Source organism: Felis catus, chromosome E1 (assembly GCF_018350175.1).
Source record: "Felis catus isolate Fca126 chromosome E1, F.catus_Fca126_mat1.0, whole genome shotgun sequence".
Lineage (NCBI taxonomy): Eukaryota > Metazoa > Chordata > Mammalia > Carnivora > Felidae > Felis > Felis catus.
Genome location: NC_058381.1, coordinates 58,271,278 through 58,286,253, shown reverse-complemented (window position 1 = coordinate 58,286,253; position 14,976 = coordinate 58,271,278). Strand labels below are relative to the sequence as shown.

The 14,976-nt window shown below is 58.1% G+C and overlaps 1 protein-coding gene and 1 long non-coding RNA gene across 4 annotated transcripts in view; one reads left to right on the top strand and one right to left on the bottom strand.

Annotated features, from left to right (window-relative positions):
• CYTH1 (cytohesin 1) overlaps nucleotides 1–14,976 on the top strand; it is an 80,095-nt gene that overhangs the window by 35,374 nt on the left and 29,745 nt on the right. Inside the window, exon 1 of one of the 3 annotated variants that reach the window (XM_045045292.1) lies at nucleotides 4,091–4,219. The exons of 1 other annotated variant lie outside the window; for it this stretch is intronic. In XM_045045292.1, coding sequence (XP_044901227.1) covers nucleotides 4,192–4,219 — 28 coding nt within the window. In that variant the 5' untranslated portion in view covers nucleotides 4,091–4,191. Of the gene's footprint in view, nucleotides 1–4,090; nucleotides 4,220–13,727; nucleotides 14,063–14,976 lie in introns of those variants that run through there. One more of the 3 variants, XM_019818339.3, reaches the window with a different exon arrangement.
• Nucleotides 2,261–3,845, bottom strand: LOC109494488. The gene is made up of 3 exons (XR_002149419.3): nucleotides 3,723–3,845; nucleotides 3,231–3,288; nucleotides 2,261–2,855 (listed from the first exon to the last, which is right to left on the bottom strand). It is a non-coding gene; the product is annotated as an uncharacterized LOC109494488 (long non-coding RNA).

Genomic DNA, 14,976 nt, shown 5'->3' with positions numbered 1-14,976 from the left:
TCGTACTTGCTGTGGGGCTGGGCCAGGGGCTGGGCCGCCCATCTCATTCCTCACACGGCTCTGAGGCCTGGGTAACTGTTGCGCTTTTGTATTTTCCTTGTTTTCCCAGTGGTTTCAGAGTGTGCTTTGAACTTGTGCACAGCTCCGTTGAAGGAGCCGCGTATAATCTTGGGTGCCGTACTTGGGACTGATGCTGGAGCTGTGCCTGGCGAGCAGGGTGGCACTTTGTTTCCGTTTGCCCGGGAAGGCCAGGTGTCTGCCTGTTGGCTGACGTGCTTATAAATAGCACCCACCTGCGATCTGAAAAATGTCCCAAGATCTGGGGTAAGTAATGCAGTCACTTAGGAGTGAGTCAGACGTAGAGTTTGGTGCTTTGGTAGTTAAACTTCTATTTTTAGGAACCGAAGTTGCCCTTCATTCACAACTTCGCTTTTTAAATAATGTCATCTGTTGCACTAGCTTTGGAACAGCGGTGACCGCGCGGCAGGCAGCGTGGTGGCCCGCCAGGTGCGCCTGCCGTGCTCCCGGTTTAAGGCCTGAGCGGCAGTTCTCCTGCCAACAACTTACACAACCGGGACAGGAGCCGGTCGTGTAGGGGCCGCCGTCCCCACATGGGGATGAGCCTTACAATCCCTCCTGGGAAGTGAACTGGCCAGCGGTGCCGCGCAGGGCGGGGCGGGAAGTCCGGGAGGTCCGGGCAGAGGCTGAGGCGCGCCCTGCGCCCTGGGGCGGGGACCCTGGTGGCAGCTGCCGCCCAGAGACGGCATGTGCCTTCTCCTGCCCGCCCAGGCCAGAGGGCTTGGGCCACCCTCGACCTCTCTCACACCCACAGGGAGTCCGTCAGCAAGTCCCTGGCGCTGCCTTCCAAGTGAATAGAGCAGGACTTTGATCCCTGTCCTGTCGCCCCTCGCCACCCAGGCGGCAGCGGCCTCCCTCCCTGTCTCCCTGCTTGTGCCCCTGCCGCCCCGCGGCCGGAGTCATGACAGCGGAAGTCCGCTCCTTCACTTCGTGCCCGCCCCTGGCAGCGCCTCCCCGTCTCACCCACCGCGGGAACGAGTCCCGAAAACAGCCCCCGAGGCCCTCCGCAGCTCTCCCCTGCCTTCCCCGCCCTCCGGCCTTGCCTTCCCCTCCCGCCGCCGTCTGCTCCGCTCCAGGCCCGGGCCAGGGGCAGCCAGCCCTGCCCCGCTGGGCACTTACCTGCCCACGTACGTGCATTGTCCTCCCCGCTGCCCTCCCTCCCCAGCCCCCTGCAGCCCTACGTGCCACGGAGGCCGGTGCCCGGCACGCCGTGGGGTACCCAGCACTCCACGTGCCCGGAACGAAGCCAGTGGAGGAAGAGATTACATATTTGATTGTAACACACAGAAACTTCTATGAAGGGAAAAGATACCACAACTGCTATTAAAAACAAGCGACCGGTTGTGAGAAAAGATTTGCGACGTTAAAATAAATGTGTTTTTTTTGATGTTTATTTATTTTTTGAGAGAGAGAGCGCGCACATGAGCCAGGAGAGGGCAGAGAGGGAGGGAGACGCAGCATCGGAAGCAGGCTCCAGGCTCTGAGTTGTCAACACAGAGCCCGACGCGGGGCTCGAACCCACGAAACGAGAGACCATGACTCAGGCTGAAGTCGGACGCGTAACCGACTGAGCCACCCACGTGCCCCAAAGTTTGCAACGTTTAATACAAAGAATTCATAATCTACAAATCAGTAAGAAAATGGGCAAACAGTATGAATAAGCAGTTCAGAAAAGAGGAAATACCTCAGACTGTTGAAAAGGTCATCAGCACCACCAGTCATCAGGTCAGTGTAGACAGTAACCGCCGAGAAGCCGTTTTTCACTTCTCAGACTAGCAGACGTGAAGCTTGTCCTGCCAGGGGGGAGGCAGGCTCGGGCAGGGTCTGCGAAGGTGGCAGGTGCTCATGCCGGGAAGGGGGTGGGCGTGGGGGTGGGGGGGCAGTCCTGCCTTTGGGCATCTTTTCCGGGGAAACGCTCTACTGTGTGACAGGCATGAAGTAGAAGTGACCCGTCCCCTGAAAAGTTGGGATCCGCATCAGAGACCGGCCCTGGCCCCAGAGGGTACGAATACTGATTTGGGAATGAGTAACTTAGGTTTTGAAATGGGGCTGGAGGGGACTTGGCCTGTGACTTGTTCCAGAAAGAGACGCGCCGGAGAAAGCGTAACTTTGATGTACTGAACTGAAGCTAAGAAGTTGGTTTATGTTAGTTGCCTCTACAAAACAGTGGTTTCCAAAAGTATATGTTTGTGTGTTTATTTATTATCAGACAAAGAAGGGAAACGGTGGGCCGGGGCCGCTGCCCTGAGACAGCCGGGGCCACGTTCCGAGCGTGCCTGGAAGCAGTGCTCTGGTGTCTGGCCGTTGACGTGTGCCTTTCTGCCCGCGGTCAGGGCCTGGCCTCAGGATGGCTGGCCCCGCGTCCCGCGCACCTGCTGTGGGAGGCGTGCTCACGACCAAGGCTACCGGGAAGAGGGGGTCGGGGTCCAGCAGCGGAGCTCGGTGCCGGGTTTCAGGCTTCGGGCGAGTCGGGTGACGCCCCTGGGCCTCGGTGTCAGGCGAGCCCCTCATGGGGCGATGAGTTAGCCGGGCCAGGCCGGGCCACGGGACCTGCAGCGATGACGCCCGAGGCACACGTTGTTTCGTTGGTCCCTCGTAAGTGAAGTAACTGAGGAGGGGACCCGGTATCTAGACCCAGCAGTTCCGCTCTGAGAACGTTTGCTCAGGGGATGATAAAGGGCCTGCCAGCATGTGTGCCCGTGGGTGTTGAGATGGGCAGGAAGAGTGGAAGCCACGTAGAAGTCATACAGTAGGGGATTGGTTAAATACGGTCTATGCTGTGGATGACGAAAGATGTGATCAGCTTGCGTCCGTCACCATGGAAAAATGTTTGTCATAAGTAAAAAAATGGCCGATTATAAAAAAGCATGTAAAACATCGAATTTTTGTCTTTCTATATGTGTATTTATTTCTTTATAGATCTATATTTCTCTCTGGATGTATATACTCTAGATGTATCATCTCGAGATGATATAAACACCTTTCAAGAGATACGTGTTTGTGTAACATATATGGTTATTATACGTGTCATATATAGGATCCAAGGTATCTATAGAGGTAAAAGATATATTTGTACGTGTGTGTGTACAAAGAGACAGAGTGAGAATATGATACACAGAACAAAAATCTGGAAGAATATAAATAATACATACCAAAGTGTCACCAGTGGTTATTCCTGAGTGATAGGCTTTTATCCTCATTACCGTTCATCTGATTTCAACAGTAAACACGTACTGTGAATATAATAACAGTATGCGGAAACGAACCCACGGGAGAAAATAGAAAGGGGATAAAACCGAACTTGTGTTGGAAATGTCCTTGGAATTTTTTTTATTTCCTCTCAAAATCTGCTTTCTTGCCTGGGTGGCTCAGTCGGTTGAGTGTCCCAACTCTTGATTCAGCTTAGGTTATGATCCTGGGGGTCATGGGATCGAGCCCTGTGTCGGGCTCTGTGCTGAGTGTGGAGCCTGCTTAAGGTTCGTTTTCTCTCTCTCTCTCTCTCTCTCTCTCTCTCTCTTCCCCCCTCCCTCTGCCCCTCTCCCTAGCTCTCTCTTCTTCCTCCCCTCCCTCTGCCCCTCTCCCTAGCTTGCTCTCTCTCTCTTAAAATCTGCCTTCTCCTTTTAGCCTGTGACCTCAGAGCATACCGTAACGATGACGGTGTCTTAGTCATTCTCTTCGGAAGTGTGCCGCCCTCTCGGTGCGAGAGCACCGGGGCTTTATGGGACTCTCTTCTGAGAAAGTGCTCGCCAGGTGCAGGGACACAGGGGCTCGCCCCGTCCGTCCGTCGCTGTGGTTGAGTCGGGGGAGAGTCCGGGAGGGCGGCTGCCGGCCTCCTGGGCTCCGGCCTCGGGCTGCTTCCAGGGAGGAGGAGACGGTTAACTGGTGAACTTCCTCCGAAGCTTCTTGAACTCGACTCCAGGAACTGGGTGGTGGCCGTGACGCCTCTGCCGCGGGAGGCCCATTGGTCCCCGGCGTTCAGGAAGGCGCTCTGAGCTGTCCCGGCAGGTGCTCCCGCCCCGCCCGGCCCCGCCGCCCAGGGGAGCTCGGCCGCGCCAGCTGGCCTCTGAGAAACACAACCTAGCAACCTTCGGGGCCCTGCTCTGGTGGGGAAAGATGGTCCTTAAAACCCAAGAGGAGGACGGTGAGTCCCAGCCCCGCCCGGGCGTCTGGAGTGGGGGTGAGGTCTCTCTCGATCCGTGTGGGTGACGCCGGGATGACAGTCGTGCTGCCTTTCGGGGGGAGCGCAGCCCAGGCTTGTGGGCTCGCTCTCGCTGTTTTCGGGAGCACGACCGGAGAGTGCGGTGGCGGGGAGGAGGCCGGGGCTGGCCCGTGTCCAGACTGAGAGTGATGGTGAGGAGTGCGGATCGGGGCGACCAGGGAGAGCCCCACGGAGGCGTCCGTCGGCACTAAATGAGATGTGACGGAGGGGCCATTCGGGGTTAACTTGATCTTCCTCTTTCGGTATTGCTACCGGCCGCCAGAGGCCCTGAGGGGTCTGCAGACTTCCTTGGTCCTCTCCGCGCCCACACCGTAAACCGTGACGTTTTAAGTAAAGGGGCAACAAGTCACGTGGCCCGTACGCCCCCGAGGACCCTGGGAGGGAGGTGCGCGAAAGCCCCTTCTGTCGTCCTGAAGCTCGCGTGTGGACGTGTGTCTGTTTTGTGATGTCGTCACCAGATGGCAATGTCTCAATGCTGGAAGACGCAGCACAAACATGTACCGGTTTGTAGTTAGTAATGAATTACGTGGATGAGTTTGAAGGTCTCACGGTAGATTTTGTGAAAGTTGGAACAAGTTTTGGGGGTCTTTTTTATGCTTTTCCTTATCTGGCTCACTATAAGATACATCGGAAAGCCTCACCTCTGAGTGCAGACTATCTTGGCCCGTGTCCGCGGGTGACTGGGAAAGCTGTACCGCGTGGGCAAGACTCCGGGAGGGAGGGACATACAGGTGTTCGTGATGATACTTTTGAAGACGGGGCGTAGAGAGAGGCAGTTCCGGGTTAGCGTTGAACAGCCCACATGGGAGGTGCTGTATCTGGAAGGTGGGTCCACCATAGCCAGGGTCTCCCGTTGGAAAGGGGATACGTGCACGAGTGGAAGAGGGCACTTCACCGATGATTCGGGGCAGCACGTGTGAGCCTGGCCCGGGCAGTGACCGCTGGTCACTCTTACACGCCGCTGGTGGTCCAGGTGAGCTTGGCCTCAGACCCAGGAGGGGTCCTGCTGAACAGTCACTTCGAGGCTGACTCGGAGGGCCCCGTGTCCTCGGCCTCTGGCTGTCCCGGAGGGCCTGCTGATCCAGCCTGAGCCGCGCGTTGTGTGCGCTTGGCCCAGTGGTGACAGCGGGCACCATCTGGGGACTGAGGACTCTCGGGCTCAGATTTGAGAGACAGGGTTAATGGGCAGCTTTGCTTTGAGTGAGTCACCGGCAAGAGCGGGCCACTCTCCACTTCCCTCATCGCCTCCCAGGAGCGCTTTGGCCTGTTGTGTGTTGGGGACGTGAGGGAGGACGTGAGGGAGGACGGCGTTGCCCTTCTAACTGCCGCTAAAATAAACGCCCGAGGGATTACGAGGAGACACAGAAATGGCATTCGGGCAAACGCGAACGGGAAGGGAGCAAACGGGCCTCCCTCCGGCGGGTCCCCGGGGTCCCTGGGGGAGGGGAGTGTCCGCGTTACGCTCCTCACAGAGCAGCTGCCTTTACCAGTGCCCAGGACGCCGAGGACACCCCGGATGAAGGGCAAGTGGGGTTTGAAAATGTCTCTAGGGAAGTGAGACCTTTCCTGCTGCACGAATCTCAGACCCGTAATCCGTAAATTAAACGTGCTCTTGGCCGCTGTCCTTCCCTGGTGCCTGCACTCGTCGGCTCGTCGGCACCCGCTCCCGTGTCCTGTAGGCGTGGGAGCCAGCGCGGACGCGGTGCACCGAATGGGGCAGTGTCTTCACAAGCCTGGCCTTTCGGTGCGTAGTCTACCCCCTTGATTTGCCCTCGAACCTTGCCTTTGGCCCGGAACCCAGGCTCCCCCATATGTGGAACACGAGGCCCCGGCAGGCGGAGGCGAGACTGTCTTCCGGGTGTCAGCCCAGTCCTGACGCGCCCTGGGCCCTGACCCCAGGGGTGCTCGCTGTCCCCGGCCACCAGCCGCTTCCCGGCCTCCTTGGTAGTATGTGCGTCCACAGTAGTCTCTGCTTCCCCACTTGAGTCCACTCGCCCTTCAAGTCCTGGCTCAGAGGCTTGACCTCCCTGAGGCCTCTTGGTGTCCCCAGGCGTCCTCCGAGTGCCGGGTGTGCGTGGCCCCTGTGGCAGCGTGGGCCGTGGCTACAGGTTCACAGGCCTCCCCGTCTGGCCTTGCTGTTCTGTGCAGGGCAGGGGCCGGAGCCGTTTAAATCTGAGCTCCGAGCGCAGGCCGGGCCTGTGCAGGTGCTCAGTAAGTGGAAGTGCACGAGATTATTCCAGTAAGAGAAAATAAAGAGCTAAGGACTCGGCCAGTGAGTTCGAATTGGCCTCTCTTAGTAGGTTACTTGTACTGAGCGAGTCTTCCCTCGTCTGTAAAACTGGACGTGACCGTGCGCCTTTCATTGTCAGGAAATACGCAGAGTTCACAGGTGGACTTCCTTGTCTCGTCCAAATAAAAGCGGAAACGGAAGAGAAAAATCTTAGGCTGTGAGAGTCCATGTGGGTCTAGGGAGGGGTGGGATGGAACGAGGTAGAGTGCCTCCCCACCGGGGTAGTGGGTTCTCAGGTGGCGCCTGGAATAGCGCCCCACCCGGTCCCCTCGTCTTAGCGCGGTCCTCGTGATTGTGCCGGCCTCGCGTTGGGCAAACCGCTTAGGGCGCGGTGCACAGGGAGAGGGGTGGCCCAAGCGCCGTAACTAGAATTAAGATAGGTTTTGCCCCCTTCCTTGGGGGTTGAGTTGGTGATTTGCAGACCAAAATGGTTGCATCCTTACTCTGAAGCAAGAGCACCTCCCAGCAGACCTGCTTCACCATCTGCTGTGGCAGGTCTCGAAGGGGACTGGCTCTGGTCGGAATCTTCTAGGCCCTTCTGCGAGCGCACCAGAGACGTCGCTCCCAGTGCACAGAACCGCCCTTTCTTTCTGGTGAGGGAGGCGAGCGGAAATGAGGCTTGGGTCTGCCCCTCTAGAAGAGTGAACCTTTACCCGTTGTCTGAGGCTCTCTGCGGCCTCCCGAGTTCCCTTGGTTATGGAATATGAAAGCACGGGCCCGGCCGCCGGCGGTCAGGGCCCGGGGTCCGACACACAGGTGGGGTGTGGAAGGCAGCAGGTGGAATTGTCTCAGGAGCCAGCGTAGGTGGAAAGGGAGGGCAGGTATCGTGGGTCTAGGCAGGCCCAGGTCTGGGCCTTCAGAGCGTGTATCTGCCTACAAAGTGGTCAGCGGACAGGGCCTCGGGAGCAGGAGACCTTCCCGTTGTTGCCATCAAGCCTCTCTGCTTCTGGAAGGGTCGCTGAGGTGTGTTTGTGGTGGGGGCGGTAGCACCTGCGTGCGGCTTGCTGCGCGTTGAAGGGCTAGGCCTTCTGGAAGTGTTGGACGGTGCTGGGCTCTCCCTTTTCCCTTGCATTTTGACAGCCCTCCAAAGGCGGCTTGACTGGCTATACGTTGTTCTCGTCTCTGCTCCTCTAACTGCTTGTCCGCTGGGCTGAGATTTCCTCGTGACAAGTAGACTTGTAGCTGCTAAAGGCCTCTCCTGTCTGAAGAGCTGCGGCTGGTGGGGGTTTCGTCTTGCAGCGGGGACAGTCACCGACCCCAGTGTGGCCTCAGACCCGTGCAGCCTCAGCAGTGACCCGGTCAGTCCTGCCTGGCTGGCCGCTGTGATCACCAGGGCTCCCCGAGGGACGGCCGGCTCCGCCAGGAACCCACGTTCACGTGCTACGGCCTGGCGATCTCGTGACTTCCTGTGCGTGTCCCCTGAGTACATGCTGTGTCTGCCCACGTAGATGTGGGTGACACACTGGAGGAAACCGAGGGGCAGGTCAGGCCCCACTTCCCTCCGCTCCGCTCCGCCAGCGGTCAGCACTCTCCCCAGCACGCCCCTCCTTCCTCAAGGAAAGAACTTCCTTACTGCACAGAGGGCTCCCGAAAGCTCAGCTTCTGACCTAAGAAAGATCCGGTGAATTTCTTTTCTGAGCCAGTGGCTGTTTCTGCGTCTCCTTTCTTTCTGGTGTTTAGAGTCTCCTTTCTTCGGTATCTTCTGTTAGAGTTCAGGATTCTGGTGCAGAGACTTCAGGCAGAGCCCCACGTACAAAGCCACAGCAGAATGGTGTGGCTACAGCAGGCGTTTTACGGACGTTAGAACAGAAGTCAGGTGTACCTTTTTCCACAAAAGAAATATTTAGGCGTCAATCTGGGCAAGTATTTTGTGGTGTAGGTAAGTGGCTGGTGGCATTTCTGGATTTTCTCTGAATGGGAACTTCAGCATACCGTGTTGCCTGAGCTGTGGACCCAAACACACGGTGAGGTTGCAAGTGACGCGTCCACACCCACACTTGCTCGCAGCCTTTCCACGCGGTCTCCGAAGACGGTCCCCGTCGGCACCTTCAGGCGCGTCCTTCTCAGAGTCTTCTGTGCGCTCACACACCTAGTGTTCTGTGGTTTCCTGTTGCACGGAGTGTGTCTCAGAGATTTTTCTAGATTAGCACTCCCGGATTATCTCATTCCTCTTAGTGACCACATCGTGTTTAAGTAGTTTTTCATTTTTGCAGTCTTGGGGAGGATGCTTGTTGGGCAGATTCCTAAATGGAATTCGCTGAAGCGAAAGCACGTGGCTTCTAAGATTCGGTCCTGTGGAAAGGTTGGGCCAGGTTACACGCCCCTGGCCTGTGTGCCCCCACGTCCTCGCCGGGGTCTCCTGTGTCGTCAGACATTTTCATTTCTGCCGGAATGACGGAGAGCAGTATGGTATTCGTGTTTTGATTGTCGTGTTTTGAATTTTTAATTTTGGGAGCGTTCGGGCATCTCTCCACGTTGGCCACGTGTGTGTTTCTCCTCGTGTCTGCCTGTGTGTCCTCGGCCCGCTGTGTGTGTCGGTGACTTTCTGGTCCTCGTGCTCCTGTCCCTGGGACTTACAGAAGTTCACCCTCGCACGTGCTTGTGTGTTTGTGGTCCTGGCTGCTTACGTCTGCACCCAGGCGTTTCGTTTCAGTGCAGGAAACACACTCTCCGGGACTGTGGCCATAGTAATCCGTGCTTCATTCTAGAATTTTTATGGTTTCTCTTTCTACATTAAAATCTTTGGTTCAGCTAGAATTTACTTCGACCTAAATGAGGTAGGCATTCAGCTTAGCCTCCCCCCGAATGGCTGGCTGGCTCATTGCCTCACCACCGTTGTCCGAATAATCCTACTCTTTATATTTGTGTGTCTTTTCTCCCCGAGACCCTGTGACTTGAAACGCGGCCAGGTGTGTTGGCATCTCTTGAGTGTCCCCCGGGCCGCTTCCCGTCACCGAGCCTCGTGAGCGTCAGTCACCAGGAGCGACTCTCTAACTTCATCTTTTTTCTCCTTTGTACTTTTCTGGACTGTCCGTAGGTAAATATTTTCATAAGGACTTTGATATTATTTCATTTATACCGTTTCTGTAAAAATCTTGGTGATACAGGGGCGCCTGGGTGGCGCAGTCGGTTAAGTGTCCGACTTCAGCCAGGTCACGATCTCGCGGTCCGTGAGTTCGAGCCCCGCGTCGGGCTCTGGGCTGACGGCTCAGAGCCTGGAGCCTGTTTCCGACTCTGTGTCTCCCTCTCTCTCTGCCCCTCCCCCGTTCATGCTCTGTCTCTCTCTGTCCCAAAAATAAATAAACGTCGAAAAAAAATTTAAAAAAAAATCTTGGTGATACAGTTTTTTCCCCCCTTTCTTTGTTTTGAGAGAGCATGAGCAGGGGAGAGGCAGAGAGGGAGAGAGAGGATCCCAAGCACAGAGCCCAACGTGGGGCTTGAACTCACGAACTATGAGGTCATGACCTGAGCTGAAATCAAGAGTTGGACGCCCAACCCACTCCAGGTGCCCTGATGTAAAGGTACTTTTAAGAACCGTGACCTGCATACTGAGGAGGGACCTTTTCCTGTTGAGGTTTTCCTTTGTTTTCCTGGTGACTCTCCTGCCGCTGTGACAGGCCGGCCCTGCCGCGGTGGCCGTGCGGGCCTTGGGGATGGGAAGGAATTTGTCCAGAGAAACCCATCACAGCAGACCATCCAGGATAAAGGCCAAGAGGAGAGGATCCGTTTGTCCTGGAGGGGAGGCCACCAGAAACCTCCCTGGTGTCGGGAATTCACAGCCAGACCCCCCCACCCTCTCATGGATCACATCGCCTCTCCAGTTCATTTTGGAGACGGAGAAGCGCCACCCAGAGTCCCGGAGCACAAAGAACGTGGAACTAAGCTTTGCCCACCCACTGGGGCCCTCTCGTGGCCCTCCTCCCTGCAGCGCGGCTCCCGGTGGCTCAGCCGTGCGCTCTGCAAAGAGCCGGAGGTGGAGGGCTCTGAGAGCAGCCTCTCAGGACAGGACGGATACGCCCTTGGCCCGGCCCCGCGGCTGGGCCCTCCGTGCCTGTCCCAGCTGCGCCCGCCCGGCCCGGGCCTCCAGCCCCTCGGAAGCTTCTCTCAGAAATCAGAAAACCCTCTCTGGATCCCCGGCGACTCTGATCAGGGTCAGGGTGTGGTTCTGGGAGCCGGGTTTTTTCTCCTTTGGGGTTAGAGTAGAAAGCGCTGCTCTCTTAAGAGACCTTCAGGCCCTGCCCGGTGGGAACAGATGTGTGGCAAGAAGTATTTATGCTTCTCCCTTTTACTAAAGGAAAGTTAAGCACTTTTCAGGGTCAGGAATGGAGCGGAAGTGTTGAAGAGCTCCACGCCTCAGCTGCCATGTCACATGGACGGGGCGGGGGGGGGGGCAACGGAGAATCAGGTGCTCCGTGTGCTGGGCCCGGGGCCGCTGCCCAGGTCAGCTGGGACTTGCCGTGCCTCACGCCTCGACACCTAGGATGAGCCCGTGTGGGGCCTGGGTGAATTGAAAGATGGTGATTGATCTCCACCTCAGAAGCTGTGGCTCAAGTAAAGTGAGTGCTGCCGCCTTCCCCCGCACGCGTGGTAAAGGGTCACTGGCCGGTTCCGTGCGCCCCGGGCCGTGCTGGCCGAGGGAGAGCAGGAGGGGAGGGCAGGACGGAGGGCCAGCCAAGCCGTGAGCACTGCGCGGGGGAGCCCTGTGTCAGCCTGCAGTTGCAGCCCTGAGCCGCTAGGGGGCGGCAGAGGACACTCAGTTCTTCGCTCCCGCTTTGGAACCCAGGTTTTTACTGCACTGGACAAACTCCCTGTGTCCCTGTCCCTGTCCCTTCGCGACCGTGACCCCTTTCTGACGCCCCTCCCCGCCACTTCTCACCGCACCTGAAGTGCTTCTCTCCGGCTCAACAACAGCAGAGTCCAGATGTCCTGGTGTCACATTCAGAGGACACGGTGGGACTCCAGCTTCTCCACACGTTTCCAGAGTGTTCTTTCTCCCCTTTCCCCGTGCGACTGTCACTCTGCCCAGCCTGGAGTGCCCTCTGCTGCCCGGCTCTGGCCTCGGCCCCTTGCTGAGCCTTCCGGCAGCCTGGCTGCTGCGTTCACGGGCCCGACCCCACAGCACCTGTTGCTAGTGTGTGTTTGCACGTACTCGCTTCTTTTTCCTCCAGAAGGAAGGGGGCTCTTGGGGGGCTGAAAGCATCTCTGAGCGTCTCTGTATCTTCTGCAGTAACTAGTAGGGTGCCTTGTTTATGGGTGGTATGGGCTTTTTTTTTTTTTTTTAAGATTGTTGAATTAGTCTGAGAAAACCTTTTTTTTTTTTTTTTTTTTCATTTTTTCTGCTTGTAGATTTCCTGAGATTACTGGCCTTTGAACGGTCTTTTTCTTTGATCACTGTGATTTCATGACCTTGATCATGGGGCTATTTATTTTAGCATCTGTCTTATTTCTGAGGAGGGCCATGCTGCAGCCTTTCGTTGGCGGCTTTTTCGTCTGACTTCCCGTCCGCTCACTTTGTGGGTCATTTTGTTTGTGCCGCAATGGACTCTGGTGGCCTCTGCTCCCAGCTGCCCGTGGCCCACATTCAGGCCGAACTTTGTCCAGGTTCACGCACTGCCGGTGAAGCGGGCTGTAGGTCCTCTGCCTGCACAGCAGGAGGAGTGGGCGGTGGGTGGCAGTGAGCCTTGCACGGGAGGGGAGAGGTCAGGAGCCACCTGCTGTGTGTGTGTGTGTATTTTTGTAAACATCAGTAATGCTGCAAACAAGGGGACGTAGCTGTGGTTGTACATTTACAGTATGAGGTCCATCTGCGCAGATGAAACCCCTGCGGCGGACCCTCCGCGGGCGGGGTGGGGGGGAGGGGTGGCCGGAGTGTGTGGGGGAGGGGTGGCGGTCCGTCTTCGCCTTTGCAGAAAGCTGGTTTCCTTTTGCAGTCGAAAACGAAGAGTTTATAAATAGTTTTCGTGTTTGTTTCTCATAGACTTGCTATGATTCTTGTAGATGAGAACTGCCATTTTGACACAAAAATAAAACTGTTCATATGGCTGTTTCTTAAAAGACTCTGCTGGGCTGCAGAGTTGGGATATTTGGGTCGGGTCTGGTGACCCTGTCACGGTGACGAGGAATCCACAGAGAAGGGAACCCACGTTAGTGTGGCGAGGGCTGGGTGGGCTGGGGTGGGGGTGGGGGCACCTCCTAGCAGAAGTCAGGGGAGGGTGTGGGGATGTTTTTGGGGTTTTTTTTTTCCCCTCGTTTTTTATCTGGAGCAGTGGTTTTGCCTTCAGGGGGACATTGGGCAGCGTCTGGAGACCTGTTTGGTTGTCACATCTGGAGGGGGCCGGGGGGGGGCGCTCCGACGTCCAGTGGGTGCAGGCCAGGGGATACAGCCCTGCATCGCCCTGGACACCCCAGGACGGGGAGTGACCCGCCAGGAGGTCAGCAGTGCCGCCGGGGTCAGAGAGCCCTGATCTGTGCTTAACGGTTCCTCTTGCGTCTTTTCTCCTTGCTTGTTTGGCACTTGCTTTTGAGACCTGTGTCTGCCCCTGTGAGTCAAAGGCAGCATTTTCTCCCCGGGTGGCCTGTGCACAGCTGCCCCTGGTCATCCTGTGTTGTGGTCTAACGTGGAGCCCGCGTCTTGGGGCCCGGGGGTCCGAGTGTGTGTGTTTCATGGTGCTCCTGGGGTGTCCTCGGGCTGTCCGAAGTTTGAGAGCTCTCGGGCCGCAGTGATGTGTCCTGTCCCAGCCACTGTCCCCGAATTCAACCTGCCGAACGCCTCCTATCCAGAACGTGCTGGAATGTGAGATTACAGCCTCTGGTGACCGAGTGGGAGGTGACCCCTCCGCCAGGAAGGCCGGCGCGCCCGTGTGGACCCGGTCTGGTCGGCGTCGCTGCCTGCTCAGGGGGTGCCCTCCGTTTGTCCGCTCGGTGATGAGAGGGCACCTGACGGCAGCGCTGCGTCCTCCCAGGGAAGCAGCCATCAGCCTTCTGCTCCTGGGGAGGGGGGGGGGAGGGAAGAGCACGCGCAGCCTGCCTGCGAGCTGGCACCCCTCCCCCAGGAGGCCGCGTGGGGGGTAGTAGGAGGGGCCGGCTGTAATCGCATTCATGGAAATACGCCCGCCCGCGAGGAGCCCCCGGCACACGCGCCGAGTGGCAGCCAGGCGGCAGCCAGGCGGCAGCTCCGTGCGGCCATCTCTGTCCAGGCCGGCCTTCCCCGCCGGGACCCGCTCCCTCTCCGCCCTCGGTCTCCGCTTGCTTCTTGGCTTTTGTCTCCCCGCCGCCTCCTCTCCGCTGCTGTCACACATGCCGTGCTCGCTCCGTCCCTCCGTCCGCCCGGGGCCGCGGGAGCTCCCGGGGGCCCGGGACGATGGGGTCGCGGTGCCGGCCCTCCGCGGCCTCTGAAGCGGAAAGCTGCGAGCTGCCCAGGCTCTGACGGGGGTGCTGCCAGGACGCTGGGGCTGCAGGAGAGGGGCTCGCCTCGGGTAAGAGGCCGGACGGGGGGTGCGTGAGCGCGTCGCGGGGGTCGCGCCCAGTGTGCGGGCCCCGGGCCCCAGGCCCCGCTCGGTCTCGCTTTGCAGCCTGGCTGGCTTGCGCCGCTGTCTCCGCACGTCTGCCTGTGGTCTCGCGTTCTGCTCCCCCGACCTAGGGTTTTCCACTAGCTCCTTGGGGGCAGGTGTCCAAACCCTCGGCCTGAGATTCGGGAAGAAGCTCATCACCGATGTCGGTGGCCCTCCAGGGTGAGGTGAGAAATGCTAGGACAGCAGGAAGCAGAGGGACGGATTCCGGGCGATTCTGTCCCCTCTGGACCCACCCCGTGAGTTTCTGTTTTATTCTTTGAGTCCAGTGGAGCCGTTCCTGGGTCCGGGTAGCCCTCCTTGCAGGAGTTGGAATTGCACGTTCACTTTGATTGCAGCTGTTAGACCGGCTGAGAACGTTTGAGTGTGCAAAAAATTAAGGGCTTTACAGAGAGGTGGCATCCAAATAGGTTTTAGGAACAGGTAAAGTGAGAGAGAACCGGCTTCCTAAAACCTGCACGGAGCCCCTGTTTTGGACTAAAGGGGTGTGGCAGCGCAGCTGGGCAAGCCGGAGGTCGCCTGCGGCCGGTCCCCTTCCCCAGGAGATGGGGGGGGCAAGCCCGGGTGTCTCGGGGTGTCTGGGGGGCTCCCCCAGGGCTGAGCGCTCTGCCTCTGTGTCAGGGAGGCCAGTGTGAGAAAATGGTTCTCCCGCTGAGCTGGTGCGGCTCTGCTCCCTGCTCTGTGATCACACCCGGCCTTGCACACGGAGGCTGCACACGGAGCTTGGACGTCTGAATGCAGGCGAGAACCTTCTGCAGACCTCCAGCTGGATCCCGTGTTAGCTGCCGGGCTTTAGACGAGGGGGAGGGTTTTAAAACGGT